Source organism: Chinchilla lanigera, unplaced genomic scaffold (assembly GCF_000276665.1).
Source record: "Chinchilla lanigera isolate Chin_1 unplaced genomic scaffold, ChiLan1.0 scaffold00037, whole genome shotgun sequence".
Taxonomy (NCBI): Eukaryota; Metazoa; Chordata; class Mammalia; order Rodentia; family Chinchillidae; genus Chinchilla; species Chinchilla lanigera.
The window spans coordinates 15664296-15682757 of record NW_004955438.1 but is presented as its reverse complement, the minus strand read 5'-3'; the positions used below and the strand labels follow the sequence as shown (position 1 = coordinate 15682757).

Here is an 18462-nt window from a genome sequence, read left to right as displayed (position 1 = left end):
AGCACAAGGTCCTGAGTTCCATTACTGGTACCAAAAAAGAAAAAAAGTGAGTGAGGGATATCCTCTTGAGAGGCAAATGCTCTAGAAGATCAGTAGGACCATGCTGGAAAACCGGGGATGAGAGGGATACTTTGTGGATAGTTTGAGTTTAATGTTTCAAGCGTTCTCATCAGAAATATGTATTTTTCAAAACAAAATCATTATCCAGAGATACCACACAGCACATGAAAATAGAAAAGGAAAAAAAATGTAACTCCTAGAATAAACTCTTTCAAAATTATTTTAACCACCACTCCAAGAGCAGACTACCGCCTCGCTCCTCTGTCTTCGTGGCAAACAAGGGTAGGTAGGGACCATGCTGTGCTGAATTCACAGCCCCAAAGCAGCTCTCTCCACTCCCATCAACACATTCTCTATTTAAACCTATACAAGCTGTCACTGGACACCACAGGGTCACACCAAAACACAGCCAGAACCACGCACAGCATTGGCCATTGACATCAATCACAGGAAAGGAGCCAACAAATAAAGTGATGGAAATGAGGAAAGTAGTGTAGCAAAGAGATTCCTGGTTGGGGGCTGTTGTCAGAGCTGCCCTGACAAGACAGGGAGAAGCAAGGTCGTGTGAAGCAATCTGGGGAGCTGTCAGAACACCCTGACATCTAAACAAACCTGTGTGCCCCAAGCCTATCAGGCACATTGCCAGCACATATTCTTGGGTCCTGAGAGCTTTTCAGCCTTTCAGTAGTGTTTGTGAAGATGTGAACACCTCAGGGGCCTAGAATATCCCAGTCTTTAGGAACTCAGACCTTAGTGAAGATTTGAGAACCCTCTATGACAGACACCTCCGGGGGAAACATAAGGAAATAGGACAAGCCTTCATCAAAATGTCCATGGTGTATTGAATTGTTTGTGGGGACCACATTTAAAAACAAAGCTTGTTCTACTCTGATTTTAACACAAGGCTTTTGACTTTGGACACTAATGCTATAAAACCTCACTTTCTAAAATAGGACTCGGGCCAACAAATCATAAAAGCAAGATGGGACTACACAGGCTATTCTATTTTCCAAAATCTCAATATCTTCATCAGATAGCTATGTACTTATTGTCTTGACAGTCTGAAATATTTATAATCTTTTTGTTGTTGTTGCTAAAAAGTTTTGGGGGAAAATTGTTTGTTAAAATATATTGTGACTCTTCCACATTTGAAGCCCTTATCTTTGATATCCAAGTCAGCCCTGGGTTATTTTTCCTGTTTTGTGACCTTCCTCTTATATACTATATTTCATTCTGGTAGTACATGAATCCTACTCACATAGGCCTCCTTCTGCTCACACACCAAACCAATACCATTCTAGCAGCAGTGCAGCATCAGGATGTATGTATCAGGGTACAGTTCCAGTGTTTATTTTTTCCTCCAGCTTAATGAATGGGATTGGTTCCCTTATAAAAGGGAGCCCAGAGAGCTAACTAGTACCTTCCACCATAAAAGGATGCAGCAAGAAGGCACCATGTATGAGGGCTAGGTCCCCACCAGGCATCAAATCTGCTAGTGCCTTCATCTTGAACATCCCAGCCTCCAGAAGTGCAAGAAGTAAACACTCATTGCTTCTAGTTACCCAGTTTATGGTGTTTTGCTGGAGCAGCCCAAACAGACTATGACAGTTATAATTAATCTTTGTTGGGCTGGGAATATAGCTCAGTAGCATAAGAGCCTGCCTGGCAAGCACAAGGTCCTGATTTCAATTCCCAGTACCAAAAAAAGGGGAAAAATATTGATCTTTGTTCTTTAGGGATTCCCACTTTTACACATAACTATGATGTAGCTACAGCTTAGTTGTCAGTTATTAGCAATAGTGTAATACTGAAGTTTACATCTGCTGTCTCCCACCATATTTTCTGCTACCCACATCCTAAATCATTTTCAAGTTTTCTAACCCTTTGCTATAGATTTTTTGGTCCACAATGTATAAGAAAAGGAACTTTTTTAAAACCATAATTATCTATGATCAGTGTGATCTTTTTTCCATGGTTTACATAGAATGTAACAGATAAATTTAGATATACAGAGAAAGCAAAAAAAAAAAAATGCCTACAATCTTTCAAAGATTCAGTTGTATAAACAATGTAGGTACAAATTACATCAGAAATCTAGTAGGTTTATAGCTATCTTGTGAAAGCAACAAGGATTTATAAAATGTCCACTGCACACCTCAAACAAGTGCTTCTTCGTATGAAGTCATTACTGCGGACTGACTGCCCACATGCTCTTGCCTTTTGTTTTGTACTGTTCACCTGTATTCAGATCCAAACAGTAACTTCTGTCAGGCTTGAATCCAATCCCTGAGAACCTTGAGCTTTTTTCTGTCAATAAGTGGAATCTATTTCCCTTGCTCTTGAACGTGAGATGGAGTTGGGACTTGCTTTTGATCACTGCAATGGAAATGAGCTTGTTTTCAGGCCTCATATCTTCCATTCTTGATCTCTTGAAACACTGCTGTCTTGTAAACTTCCTATGCTATCCACTGGGGGATGAGACACCTACCAAAAAAAGGGTGTTCAAATACTACAGTCCTCCCAGCCACTCTAGCCATTCCACCTGAGACCGCCCCCGACACATGACAGTCAGGAGATCTGGAACAGCCAACCTTCAGCCTATGAGTCCAGGCTAGAGCAGAATAATTTCCCAGTTAATCCCAGGTCAAAGCACCAGCCTACAGAACTATGAATAAATAACTGGCTATTATAATAAGTTGTTATGGTTTGTTATATGGTAATTGAGAGAGAAATTAGCTCCAAATATGAGATGCTTCCATAACATAAGCTGAATGTATATGGCATTGGTGGTAGGACCAAGCAGCAAGTGAAATCTAGAAAAACAGTCAAAAGCCAGATGGTGAAAACTGGAAGAGGCTGAAAAGGCAGTGATGACACTGTCTTTGAGAACTAGTAAAAGGTGACCTATGTTTTGTAGTAGTGAAACAACTGGCAAAACTTTTGCCTTCAATAACTTGGAAGATAGAAAAGTTCCCTGATAAATTTGGGGATGTAACTGAAGAGATTTCCAGGCAGAATGTTGCCAATTAGTTTCTGTTAACTGCATTTGATAAGGTAGGAGGGGAGAGAAATAAGCTAAAGAGAGAATGATTCAGTTGGAAAGCAGACACTATAGGAAATACAGAAAAATCAAGAAGTACACATTCAAAATAGTCCAAATCAAATAAAAGCAAAACAGAGGTATACCATCCTTAGGTAACTTTAAAACAATAATAAAACTGACTTTTTCAGTTACAACTGTTGAATAGATAACAACTGTGAGACTCAAAGGTATAAAACAAAGCCATTTCATTATATGCATGGATTCTGAGTCGGAGCCTCAGACAGGGCACAAACAAAATGGTTTTTCTCTGCTCCACAATAGGTAGGACCTCAGTTACTATGTCTTGTATGGCTGAGGATGATTCATACTCCTGGGAACTGGAAGAGCTGCTACTCGAAATGGCTTCTGAGTTGATTTCTTCACTCGCATATCTGGTGCCATATATGGGAGAGCTGAAAGATGTGATCAGATGGGTTCTCTTTTTTTTTTTTTTTTTTTTTTTTTTGTTTGTTTTTTCCGGTACCAGGAATCGAACTCATGACCTCACGCTTGCCAGGCAGGCGGTGTGCCTTTGAGCTAAATCCCCAGCCCCTTATTAGAGATTCTGTACCTGACTTTTCCATGTGGCTTGATGGTATTAGTTTGTTTCTGTTGCTATGATAAAATACCAGAGGCTGAGTTCTTTATTTAAAAAAAGAGGTTTATTTAGTTCACATTCTGGAGGCTCAAGGGCATGACAAGAGCATTAGCTGGGCTCTGGGCTCTTGTAAGCATTCACAGGTGGGAGTGCTTATAAGAGGGAGCAATCAAACAGTGAGACAGGAAGCCAGAGACCAAGAGGATTCAAGTGTGTTCTTTTATAACAATTACTCTTATGGGAATGGACTATGGTCACATGAGAACTACACAGTCCCTTCCTGTGGAGGACCACCTAGGAGACTTTGTTGAAAGAGGAGCAATTGCCTCCATTTTGGCTGAGGCTGACCCTATTTGCATGTATTGATATGCATAGAGCAGGCTGGGACTTTTCCTTATCCCTTCAGTTGGCTTTAAGCAATGCATATCAGTCTAGCCAAGGTGCTGACGGTAATCTTTGCAGATGGCAGGCATGTTTCCCTGGACCTCCGTTGATCCCTCAAGTGGGCTGGGGTGAGGCAGGATATGTGAGCCAATGCTCCATGCTGTCAGCTGGGATTGAGACTTGGGATAGAGGCTATGACTTCCTGGGGCTTCAAAGATTACCCAGCAGAGCTGAAGCACCAACCCCAAAACATTAGATACTATCTCAATTGTGTTATGCAGATTACTCTTTCTGCATATCCTTCTCTCTGTGTTTGCAAAGATGATTTTAGGCCTCCTACCGAGCCCAGTTCATGGCACTCACCTGCTTCCCATGGTTCTCACAGTCACTCATCCTCAAGCCACTCCCTTCTTCATGAACGAATAAAAACTGGGTTCGGCTTTGTGTCGAGGCCTTTGTTCCAGATGGCCATCATTGAGTCTGGACTTAGGACCCCTTGGCTCCCCATAACTACAAATATGCCTTAGTGTCTTTATTCTCGCCATGGGTTGCACTGGAAGTGGTAAGTTGGAATTGACTCATTAGAATTCCAATAACTTTTCATGGGATTACAAATACAAACTTCCTTGGCCACGAAGAGGACCTGGAAGGGCTCTCTGTACCTTCCAAGGTAGAACTTCAAATGGTCTTCCACAAGGCTCTACCTTTTAACAGTGGGAACCAAGCTTCTGACACATGAACCCTTGGAGGACAAATAACCCAAACCAGAAAATTTCAGGTTCTTATGGCCATAATGGCTGGGGTCTGAGAGGGAGCATCTTGAAAACAAAACGTTCAAGAGAACCAGGAAGAGGTGTGTGATGCAGTGTGACCCAAGCTAAGTTATACAGTCACTTCCCCATATACTGTAGGTTAAGGCAGTCACAAGTTCATCCAAATACAAAGAAATGAGACAGTCTACCCCCAAAGCAAAGAGAATCAAAGAATTCTGATACAGCCACATCAGTTTTTTGGGCACAACTTATTTATATTTCTCTCCCCTACAAAATGTACTCTCTCCCTCCCAAGAACCCCAAAGTTTCACTGTGATGACTGCCCCAGACACTTGGAACAGAGATGAGTCATTTCTGCCATGCTCTGTTTGAATTCTGACCCAAAATATTCCATGGCCATAATTAAATAATTCTCTCTACCAGAAAATGTGGAATGGACTGTTATAGCAAATTTGGAACAGAATTCAGTACCTAGCAGTGAGGTGCTGCTGTAATTTAAAAAAAAAAAAACAACTCAGACATGAGTCACTGGCTTTGTAACCAGGCAGCAGCAGAGGTACAACGGCCTTGAGGAAACAGAGTTTAGTAGAAGTGAGATGGCCTCAGGGAGGGCTTAATGGAAAGTGTTAGGATGCTGAAAGAAAAGGGACACTTGATGTGCCGCAGTAGAAAGTTTGGCTACAATGCTGTCTGAGTAGTAGAAAATAGGAATTGTAGCTAATGAACTCAAGCTCTAGGAATTTTTCATGCAACACTGTAGATACCACCTAGCTGCTTCTACAGTAGCTACCTACAGGAAATTGTGAGTGGGACAAACAAAAGAATGAATTATTCTTTTTTCAACTAGAATTTAAAGGGAAAATATTTAGCACAAGACAGTCTTTCTAGCCAGTAATTTAGGGTTCTTAAAAAAAAGCTTCAGGGAAAACATTAAATCCATGACTCTTAAGAAAATGTCATCTCAGAGGGGAAAGTGATAATTGGGGTTCAATATAAAGCCCTTTGTTAAGAACTCAAAATTTAACACAGCATATCGTAGACCCATTTAGACAGACAAATGGCCTTCTTAGAATCTTAAGGGCACATCTCATCATCCACTCCATTAAATAATAAAGGTTTTAAGAATCTTAAAAGCATTATTCCCAGGGGCCTCACAGAAAGACCAAAGTATGGAAGAATTTAAAGTTACTCAACATGTGTTCAATGAACTAAGTTTATAAATTGATACATAAAATCCCACAATAGATTTTCACAGAATTATACCAGTGTACAAAGATATAGTCCCCCCAAAAAGATACTTTTGGATTTCCAAGCTCTAGAAGAAAAAATTAACATAACAAAGCTACTTAGCTGTAAACAATAAGCAACATCTTTGGTAAAGAAAAGATGGGTATGTCCTAGAGGGTGGAGCCAAGAGCTAGAGGTTGACTCCCAGGAGGTAAGACTAAGAAACTAAGGAACAAATGACACATACCCTGGTGAATGTCAGTATTTCTGTGGACCAATGACTGTGTGCCTCTCATTCCCACACTTTTTACATGACACTATCTACAGCCATAATCTTATCCCTGTATCACCATTATATATTGCCTATGTGGGAAGCAGATAACTTCTCTCCTTCATTCTCAGATATTTACAGCAAGAGGATGCATACCTAAGGAGGCAAATCCAAAGAGCCTCATCCACACCTGGACCTGATTTAGATGAGAAGTTGGACCTCCAGCCAGGATTCTACATGCAGGAAAAATGTAAATGAATTGTGACCAGCGGAGTGTACTGCAGAGGAGTGTCCTGGCCACCCCTCTCTTCAAGAAGTGGGGTTAGCCTCCTTCCCCTTGAATCTGGATGGGCTTATGGTTGCTTCAATCAACAAATTATGGCAGAAGCGATGTTTATATGACTTCTAAGTAATCTCCATCTGTCTGCCTTAGAACATTCTCTCTTCAGAAGCTTCTTCAAGAAGATACTCTTTCCAGAACTCTGCCCAAGCAACATGAGAGGCTATGTTTGGGTCTCTCATCAATAGCACTCACTAACTGCACCACATCCCAGATCTAAAATACATGATCTAGAAGCCTCTAGATAGGTCCAGGTCCAAGCTAATCAAGCCTTTCCAGATGAAGCCCCAAACATTATTAAATAGAGACAGAATATCTCCACTATGACCTGCCCAAGTCTCTGGACCCATAGAATCTGTGAACATAAATAAAGCTTGTGTTATGCTGTTATAGTTTCAGTAATTTCTTAAGCAGTACCCAGATGTAATATATATATACATAGTCTAAAAAAATGTATATGCATTTCAGAAAAAGAAAACTAAAAAGTAAAGAGCAACTCGGGTAAGGGAAAAAAGAAAAGAAAGAATGGGAAATTTATGTATGTATGTTTATAGAGGATAGCTAACATAGTTGTACTACTGACTTCTATCACTTTATTGAAAGGAACAGTTAATGATTACTTATTTGATCAATCTTGCATGTCTCTATTTATTTTCCTGAGAAACCACTTTGAAGATATCAGTGTGTAATACAACGACCATTGTTAATTTCCTACTTTGTCTGTAACTCTGTATTGCGTGTATTGTTCTTATGCTGTTTTGTAAATGGATGTCTGTTTGTTAATATGTTTTCCTTCTTTTATTTTTAAAATAAAATTTTAAAAAAGAAAACTAGTATGTTTTGTAAACAAGTGGTGTTACCTTCTTATGGGGGACCCTAGAGGATGTCATATAGTGCAGAAAACCCACTATACTGCCAGCCCTTAGAGAAGAAATTGAAAAGGTATGTGGAGCAATCTCAGTGACCAAGGTTACCCAAGCAGCAATTCACCATACTAATACATGTCTGGAAGCTCATGGCCACCACTTTGAGCACCTCTTGTAATTGTAGAAGCCAAAGGTTACTTTATTAATCTCACAATGTCTCAATAAATTTAGTATTAAAATATTTATATAAGTTTTTCTTTTCCTGAAGAGTGTATACATTTTTGGTGGAGTATATATAAATATACTTTAAGATAATGTGCCTTTAATTCTAAATGTCAGCAAATAAAAAGAAACTTTCCCCCCAAATAATCTTTGATTGGGCAAGGTTCTAAACAATGGCTATAGCCCTATTAAGTTTTAATAATTTATTCAAAAGTCCTCAACCGAGGTCAGCTCAGCTATATGCATTCATTTCCACAGTAAACTAGAGGTATTTCGCTTATATTCACAAACAGCTGGACAGTTTTCAAATATTACCCCAGTCATTCTGTTTTAATGCTTTGAATTTTAAACACAAATAAATACAGACAGTCCCTGACTTAATTTTGGTTCAACGTAGGGTTATTTTGTGTTTGTTTTGGTGAGAAAGTATATCCATACAACCATTATGTTTTTTTTTTTCTTTCTTTTTTTCGAGGGGGTTACCAAGAATCAAATTCACAACCTCAAGCTTGCCAGGCAGGTACTATGCTGCTGAGCTATATCCCCTGCCCTACCATTATGTTTTTCACTTTCAGTGTTTAATTAGTTACATGAGATACTTAACCTTTATTATAAAATAGGTTTACATTACACAATTTTGCCCAAATGTGAGTTAATGTAAGTGTTCTGAGAATATTCAAAGTAATAGGCTAAACTAGGATATTTAGCAGGCCAGATATGTCAAATACATTTTCAACTAATTTATGATAGGTTTACTATAACATAATTCCATCATAAACTCGAGTATCTGTAATTCCAAGTAGTCTCATCAAATGATAGCATTGAAATAAACCAATAAAATTTTTTAAAAAATTGAAACAAAACAAGGTCTATCTCTTTATCTCTCAGTCATGATACAATCATTGTTCATTTCAAACCAATTGCTCAAAGGTATGAATATGTCCTACCAAAGAGATAGAGACACAAACTGTGCCCAGAGCAAGCTCAAACAATTCTGAACTATTAGAAATTTAATGGAAAATTATCCACATTAACTTCATATACAATACAATGATTCTTAAAGGATAAGTAATAAAAATATGCTAATTTTTTTGTACCGGCAATCAAACTCAGGACCTTGCACTTGGCAGACTGGTGCTTATGCCACTAAGCTGTATCCCCAGCAAAATATGCTGATTTTGAAGCTTATTTCTAAAAGTAATTTTGTCCTACAAAAGAAAAATATTTAAAATGCTCTATTCTGCATCTTAAATATGCTGGATATGCCACCAAAGCCTGAACATGCTGATTTTAAACCTGAGCTACGGTTCTAGCTCAGTGGCAAAGCATGAACAACGGCACATTTGCTGTGCCTGAAGAACAGCAAGGAACTGCCAAGTTTGTCATGATTGGATCTACCATAGGCCAGTGAGTGGTATCTGCTTCCTTTCCTCTTTCTGAATAAAGGTTTATTGCTGTTATCTTGCCCCTATCTCATTATTGTATCTTGGATTTGCAGGGAGAGTTAATTGTCCTTTTACTTCATAAGTCTCCAATCAACAAAATTTGTGCCCAAGCAACATCATTAGTGACCATACCAGACGCAGACAGATACTGTACCGAATTTTAAGAGTAAACTCACAAATGGGGAAGATGTTGGGGGGGCCTTTTAAAGTGATGTGCATATTTTGCACATGGAAAAAATTTAAATAATTATGTCTAGAGAGTAGATTGTGATAGATTAAATATGGCCACAAAATTCTTGCCACTGCTTCTATAACCAAAAGGACCCTATTCCCCTACTCCTTGAATCTGTGCTGACTCAAGACCTGCTTTGAGCAATGGAATGTGGCAGAACTGATGCTGTGTGACTTGTGAGTTTCTGTCTCAAGGAGCATTGCCATCTTCACTCTTGCTCTCTCAGGATACTGTAGCATTATAAACAAGTCCAACTCAGGCTTCTGAAGGATAAAGCATCTCACGGAAAGAGGGAGGTCCAGATACCTCAGTCATCCCAACCACTATAGCCAAACCAGCTAAGGCCCCAAATATAATGAATAAGAGTAAGACCTTTGGAACCACCACCTCACCTACCACTTAATGCAAGTATATCAGTGAGTTTAGAAGAATTTATTAAAAGAACTGCTTTGCTGAGCACAGAGCAAATTTCCAATCCACAGAATTATGGTCAATTGGTTGTTATTAGCTGCTACCTTCTAGGGTGGTATGTTATGCAGCAATAAATAACTGAGATAGACCCCCAAGAGTAACTACTCATATCCATATCCCAAAACATTTAAGTGATTTGTACAAGGTCCACATAGATAAAAGGGAGTGGAGTTGGCCAGAACCCAAAGATCTCAATGAGTCAAAGCTGTTTGTGTGACTGTACTACCTTCTCATACTTTCCAACTACCAAAAAAAAAAAAAAAAAAAAAGAGAGGGAAAATGTGGAAGTGACTTAGAGAAACTTTGTGGAAAGCAGTCAGTGGAAATTTTAAAGGAAAAATCTTTAGCTAGGTACATTATTCAACTAAATAAATGAAAAATTTTCCATATATATTCAATCATGGCATGTTTCCCCACATATATATTAAATTATACTGCATTTTAAAGCAATAAACACTTTTAGCATATAAATAATCTTTTACTAAAAGTTAAGTTCCATGCATTGCAATATCATTCAATCCTTTTTCTAATCAGACTCCTATCCAAGAACTACACATTTTTATTTCAGATTACATAATAAAAACGATGTGCACAAGACAAGTGAGCAAAAGCAGAAATGGAAATAAAAATAGAGACCATTTGGACATCACAATTTTGCATGTTAAATCACTTCCTTTCTCTTAACAAACACAGTGACATGTACGTACTGGAAAACCATGGTGCAGGAATGAGGCAGATGTCAATGAATGAACTTACATACAAACACAGCAAATCATGCCCCACCACAGATGGTTTGCTCTCACCTTTTTTTGACATATAGCAGATATTTCAGCTGTAAGGGGAAAGTACACAAAATATCAACATACAAAGAGCTCATTTTAAATAAGGGTAGTCATGAAGAAAAATAAAAACAATAGTAAGACAACCTACAGATTTGGCAAAAACAGCTTTTGATTTGTCTCATAATTTGTCATCTATTTTTATTGGCCTCTATTTTCCTCAAAAACATAAAATACTCTTTCTCATAACAATTTTGAAGCTTTTATTTAATGAGACTGAAAACATTTTTATGTTGCCAGTATGTCACCTCATCTCACAACTAATTCAACCTTCTCAATATGACTTGGAAATCACATCATGGTAAAGCTAAACAATCTTAATGCTACCTTTTAATTTTACAGAGGACAAAATGAAGGGCCACTGTGGTTGACTGAGTTCTTCAGGATCACTCAGTAGGCTATTAATGGCAGAGACACATGTAGAGCTAAAGTCTCTGAATTTCCTGTTTTCTGCTCTTTCCATAATGCTGTGATACTGCTTTGATGTGATATATTTAGAACATCGCTGTGGGGTGTTGTATATCAAACCATAGAGAAAAATTCCTACTAATTTGCTCTCCTTATATTTGAACTATCAACTTATATCAATCTTGTAAAATCAGCTAAAAGTCACTAACAAGAAAGCAATTCTCAAACCCATGGTCTAACCAGATGCAGCAAGACCATCAAACTACTGTCTACTAACAAAATTGGCTTTAATAAATGCATAAGAATTCTTTTTAGTGAGCATAGCAATTATTTCCATGGAAACTGATGCTACAGAGTACTTGAAAATAATTTTTCAAAGAATCTATTAACACTTTCCTCAAACTCAGGCTCAAAAAATGACTATCTTACTTACGGGATGGTCTATATAACAATTTATTTGAAGGATTAAAGGTAAATGCTCCCAAATCCTGTCTGGAATTATGAGTCAGTGGAGGCCAAATCAGTGAAATTTATAACTCAGTCTTTAAAACTGATTTTGCATAAGTAATGGGCCATAAATGATTCAAGTTTTTCCTATGTCCCTGATCTGTACTCAATATGGACCCAGGTATTTCCATAACCTTTTCCTCTCCTTTTCTTTTTTTCAGTACTAGGGATTGAATCCAGAGCCTTTGTACTAAGCTACATCCCCAGGCCTTTTTAGCTTATATGTTATTTTGAGACAGCGTCTCACTAAATTGCCCAGGTTAGGCTTGAACTTTAGAATTTGCATCTTCCTGCCTCAGCCTGTAGGGAGTGCTGAGATTACAGGCATGGGCGTGCTTTTTAAGTACTTTTCTTTGTCATTTCAGCTGCCAACAAGGTAGACAGAACATCAGCTTTTCCCAAGGAATGCTCTGTCTGGGACCCGCTAACTTTCAAGACACAGCTTCAAGAAGTATTGCAAATCTAGTCTTTCCATTGAAATGGGCTAGATATACTTTATCTCCATTTTACTGATGGGGAGACTTAGTTTCAGAGCAACTAAAGGATTTCCCCCCGAATGGAGAGTTAATAACAGTGGCAGGAAAAAGGTCCATTATTCAATTCTCTTTCAGTTGGTGCCCCATATTCCCCTTCTGACCTGGCACAGCCTGACATATCATTGGAAATGTCTATTATACAAATAGAAAGCCCCTTTAGACATAATTCAGCAAGGCATTGGTTATACAAAATCCTAACTGCAACATATAACCTTAATTTTGCTAGAGTTGATACCTCTTCCCTCATTATTAAGTGTTTGGTTATATTATAGGCAAGATATTGACATTAATGCTTCAGGTCAATGAATATTCAGGGAATATTATGCTTTGGTTACTATCTCTGCAAAATAAAATAGCACAAGAAGAGATAAATCAACCATGTCATTAGTCATGATTACTCATTATTCATCCTTTCTGAAGTAAACTATACCTTGTGGCAGAAGAACATCAATCAACCACTCACTGTGGTCCCTGTAAAGAAAAATAAAATTCATTTTTGAGCTTCACTGAAATGTTCCCCTTCCACATGAATGTTTATAAGCTACACACTATCAGTGAAAGGCTTTTAATAGAAAGGAAATATAATTAAGAGCACTATCATAATAAACTTTTAAAATGTCTAATGCATTCCAGCTAAATTATAAATTAAAGATATCCCATCATATTGTTATCTTTAAATGATACTTTCCAGATGCTAATTATGCCAACCAAAATACTCCATGATCTGCACAAAGCTGAATGCAACTGTGAAACTGACAAGCAAAGAGAACCCACTTGAATTATATGTCATGTTTGGAAACCACAGATGTTTTTTAATACACCTATCTTTCTCTGTGGCCTTTGTCATAGGGTTACTTCAACACTGGAGTTGCTTTGTTAAGCAGAATTGCTTTCTCATGTTACATGGAAAGAAACATTGCAACTTTCAAAGCTGAATTCCTTCAAATGACAGCTTGCTATATGTTAAATATCAGATAAAATAACCTTTTAAAAAACACAGCAAGGCTAATGGGCAAGTTGGATAATGTAACCAATGAAAATCCAAGTGATTTTCCTTATTTTCTCATTGTTGCTCTATTTCTTTCTCTTAAAGGACTCATACTTACCCTGCAATCCTCTCACTGCATTCTTCACAGAGATACAGTGGGGGTGGTTTGTCACCCAAAGCTACTGACAAGGAAGGGTCTATACACATCTGAAACCAAATGAAAAGACAGAATGAACACCGCTGTTCCTGTGTACTACATTCCGTGTGTCATGAGGACAAGTGCTTCAATGATGACAGATTTTCTCAAGCAAAGTGGAATAAATATTTTTAATAAAGCCCATTTGATCTGTAACTACTTGGACTACACTGGCAGATGAGTCTGCACTGAGGGTATAATAATGAAGTTTAGGTGGTTTTTCATTTCTCCCATTATTTGCAACTCAAGTGTCAGGAAATCCACTCTCATTCAACAAAGACAAAAAATGATCTTTTTCAATCGTTACTCAAATTGCCTATGTGGGTGGTGAACACAGTGATCTCTCTTTGGGAAAATGAAGGCATATTATTAAGATTTCAAAATAATAAATGATACCAACATGCTAGCAGTAGAGAATTTAGCTTCTTAAGACACATCTCATTCAGAAAAGTTAGCATTAAATTTAACATTGAGTAGTTTGCTTTTCTTGCTCTGGAATCCTAGCTTTTTATCAATCATCCAATGTTTCATTTTCATCTCATTTTTTTTCCTACACATGACTTACAATTTGTTTGCCCCTGAGGCTTTGTTATTTATGGCTGGGGTTTTGCTATCCTAAGCATGGAAATAAAAAGTTCACTTCATAGTCAACTATCAGAATCTTTCAAGTATCTGGATGTTTTACATCCAATAAAACAAAACATTTGGGTAACTAACTGCATTTTGTGTTTTGTATCTGTTTAAATTTCTATAATTTATCGAAGTCCCTCCTTTTCAAACAATAATCAAGCTGTGTTAAGTTGATTGTACAGTAAATATGCCAAATTTAAAAACTTATGGAACTTCATTCTATCTGTAGTTGCTTTCATTGATTTGAAGGGGGAAAACGACCCAAATTTGCAACCCAAACAGCCTGTAATACAAAGTTAAAATCTTAAGAAATTTCAGTGCTTGGAGAAATAACAGAATTGATAAATTTAAGTAATTAAGTCATCAAAATTTGTAAGTTGTACATTCCCTGATGTTAAAAGCCCAGGGTGAGGGCTGGGGATTTAGCTCAGCGGCAAAAGCGCCTGCCTGGGAAGCGCAAGGTCGTGAGTTGGGTTTCCGGTACCGGAGAAAAACCAAAAAAAAAAAAAAAAAAAAAAAAGCCCAGGGTGAAAATAACCCATGTATAAGTTTCATATTTCCTTAGACGCCATGAATAGTTACTTTTTGGTATGTTATACCAAAGACTGGCACTTTTTTTCTAAAAATGACCAAAGAGTAAATATTTGAGGTTTTGTGGCCATGCAGTCTCTATCACAACTGCTCAACTTTGCCGATATAGCACGAGCGGAACCACAGACATTTTAAAAGCAACTGAGCATAGCTGTGGTCCAATAAAACTTTATTCACAAAAACAGGCATCAGGCCAAACTTGTCTGTGAGCTTCAAGAAAATGGGTGACGATTAAGTAAGATTTTGGGGGTAATGAAAAATGTTTGGAATTAAACAAATATGATACTTCCAAACATTGTGAATGTACTAAATTCCACTAAATTGTTCAGTTTAAAATAGTTAATTTTATATTATATGAATATAGTATAAATTTTTTTTTTAATGACAGAAACTAGGATGGTTTGGGCTAGAGTACTTTCAAGAGAAAAGTAAGACCAACCCAGAGCAATAGATGGGGCTGTTTAACTAGAAAAAGAGAAAACCTAATTCCTGATGATTTCTACGATTGGAAGGCCAAAATCATTACTACTACCCAGGACTTATGAGAATGCAATCTGACATAAAATCAAGGAAAAAATTACTGGAGAAACCTGTAATAGGCAGGAAGAAGAAAGGAAGGCTAAGAAACAAAAATAAGAGAGAGCCATTGAAGTCTCATCACTAAGAATCAAACTGAACTCCATGGGTAATATCTAGTCCTATATACATTCAGCTCAAAATATCCTCACACCAAAGTCTCTTTGAATCCCAAATGTCTCTGAAAATCTAGAGAGGGGTGCACATAGTAGAATGGGAGAGGCCCACGCTTTCATTGGCAGGTTATCTTCACCTGCTTTTTCTGAACATTCATTCAGTTTGCATTCATCAAAGGCAGAGATACAAGAATGCCAATGGTTGTTAGTATATATCTAGATGACAATGTTATTATTGGCACCCTATTGCTACTTTGATTTATGAAACACATTTTTTGTTTCTTTTATATTTATAGCATCTCATTTTACCTGTCCTTTGTTTCTGTACCACGATGTTATTAATTTTCTATTATTTGGCCATCTGGACAGTCTATGTAGCTTTAGAACAGGGTAAGCAAATTCTCATGGCACCAAATTCTTAAAAATAACTAAGCTCAAACACTCACTCCTCATAATACAAAATTTAACTCTTGCAAATCCAGACACTAATCTGTTCATCCAAACCAACAAATATATCGTAAGCAATTTTATTTAAAGGTGTAAGTATTTCTTACTATTCAACTTCTGAGATTCATAGTTTTAACAGGATTGAAAGAATATGATATGGAAAAAAAGAATGAGGCTAGAGTCAAATTACCTCATTCTGTTTTCAGTGCTGATACTGCCTTGTGACCTTAGGAGAGTGACTTGACCTCTCAAAGGTACTGTTTCCTTCCCTTCTGTGTAAACTTCTGTGTGTATGTTGTCCAAACACTTCTCATTTCCTTCAACTAAGTCACATGTTTGATCTGAGCTAAGATTTGACTTTCTGTTTCTGTTCTACATTTCTTGAGTGTGTATTGTCACATACTTGGAGTACGAATTTGAAAAATACATATAAAAATGGGGAAAATACATTTCCTTGGGTTTGCTAGGTCAGATAGAAGCCAATTAAGGACTATGTGAGTGTTCCATCGAGATCCTTTTGACAATTACCTCACTACTACACATCACTTGGCTATGAACTCATAAGCTGAAAACTGTAGGCACCACCATTTATTGCTCTGTAAAAACTGTCAAACTGAACACAGAAGTGTTTAAGATTACTAAGATCAAAAACCTCTGCTTTCTACAGAAGCATGCAATCTACTACATTTTAATCAGTAATTTTCTGCTAATAATATGATCACTAAAATACCAACATGCCCGTAGGTCTTATAAAACAGTACCTTCACAGCTGGTTTGTTAATTGCATTGTGGCATTCAATGTGTTGGCAGTGGATGGGATTCCAAGCTGTAAAGCAAAATAGAGCTAATGAATACTTCTCATTGAAATTATTCATACCCTGGTGAAAACACAGTAGATATTTCACTATCTTCTTTTTGCCTAAATAGAATCATCATTATTGATTCCCTAACAGAAATGTCTTTATAACCTATAAAAAGTTTTTAAATCAGCAAAGATATCATAACTTCAGCCTTTTCCCAGGGAAAGAAAGCCAATATAAGATGGCATATGTAGTACCATATTACCTCACAATGTTATGACACTAATAAGTTATGAAAGGTTTTCATAACTATATTTTTACTTGACTCCCCAACAACACTGTGGGGTAGATACAGTAGAGTATTAATCTCATTGCATACAAAGTTAAAATTCAAAAGGTTAAGAAGCTTGATATGGACACAGATTTAGCAAATACAAGTTGGGACTAGAACATATATCTCTTAGTTCCTTGTATTCTGCTCTTTTCACTGTAGTGTCTTATGCTAAACATCATAAATTTTTGGTATCAGGAAGCATTGCAAATTTATAATAACTAGATGAGTGGAAAGGCATTCTCCAACATTCCATTTCCACTCCACCTGTCAAATATTAAAACTAGAAAGATGAGTTTCTTGCCTAAATGAAATTTATCTTTATCACACATGTAACCCACATACTAAACCTCTGTTGGTTTGCTGATAACTATTATCCAACACCTTAACTCAGTACACAGACAGTACAATAAGGAAAAGAACCAAGTGACCTGGAATAAACCAGAATGAAAATCACAACTGGCAATTAATATCCTTTAGGCTATTATGTTATGCAATGTACTTAACTAACAAACTCCATCATTTTAAAAAAGGTAATTGTTTATATACTTTAAACTTTAGTGCATCTTTCTAAACTATCATATTCCAACTTTCTAGAACAAATCAATTTATATAAAAAGAAAACAAGCACAGATCAGAGACCAGTAGTCTAATAATATTGATTATATTTTAGAAGAAAAAAAGGAAAAGTAAATGAATGGATGAATAAAGAAGTAATTTAAGTATACATATTTCACAGCTCTCAAGTTTGTTTTCCATATATTTTAAAGTCAAGATGACTATAAAGAGGGACAACAGTTTTCTTGTGCAAGAAGAGAAATTTAAAGAAAAAAAACTGCCTTTAACTTGTACATGAATTGCAAATACATGGAATATGTGCCACATTCCTCCAATCCTAAACTCATGACAGACAAAACTAATCCATTATAGCATTTCTTCCTGCTGAGTTCACAAATGGTCTAAGGAAAGCTTCAAGCAGCCACCATTAATCAAAACAGAGTTGGCACAAAGGATGAAATTGGTTAATCATTTCTGAATCATTATATTATGAGAAATTTTGCAGACTGATTAATAAATAGTAAGTTCTTGATACTTACAGACCAAGAGCAATAGACTGGGCTGTTTAACTAGAAAAAGAGAAAATCTAATTCCTGATGATTTCTATGAAATTTTGGCCTTCTATGGAAGGCCAAAAATATTACTTGAATAAGAAATATTCAAACTGTATAACAACTGTTCTGGCACAGATACAAACAAATCAGTGCCATAAGACTAGATCAGGGTTCTAAAGACTTTTCTGACAAAAATAAATGCTTTTTTGTGTGACTAGTGGGGCTACACAGGAGGTCTAATTCCTTTCACTTTTTGTTCCCTTACTACCATATATCACTGAGTTACAAACAGGTTGTAGGATGCTCCACTCACATTACCAAAACCGTACTAGATTTAAGCTTACTAGCACAGTGATTCTTAACTTCTGTTGTGTGTCAAAAATCACTTGTCAAGGTTTTTGAAATATGATGTGT

The 18462-nt window shown here is 37.0% G+C and overlaps 1 protein-coding gene across 10 annotated transcripts in view; it reads right to left on the bottom strand.

The window, feature by feature from the left end:
* Unc79 (unc-79 homolog (C. elegans)) overlaps window positions 1-18462 on the bottom strand; it is a 250138-nt gene that overhangs the window by 142818 nt on the left and 88858 nt on the right. For all 10 annotated transcript variants that reach the window (XM_013517287.1, XM_013517282.1, XM_013517285.1 and 7 more), the window contains exons 8-11: window positions 16567-16631; window positions 13368-13456; window positions 12692-12732; window positions 10775-10803 (exon numbers count right to left, since the gene is read on the bottom strand). In XM_013517287.1, the coding sequence (XP_013372741.1) occupies window positions 10775-10803; window positions 12692-12732; window positions 13368-13456; window positions 16567-16631 (224 nt within the window). The remainder of the gene's footprint in view (window positions 1-10774; window positions 10804-12691; window positions 12733-13367; window positions 13457-16566; window positions 16632-18462) is intronic.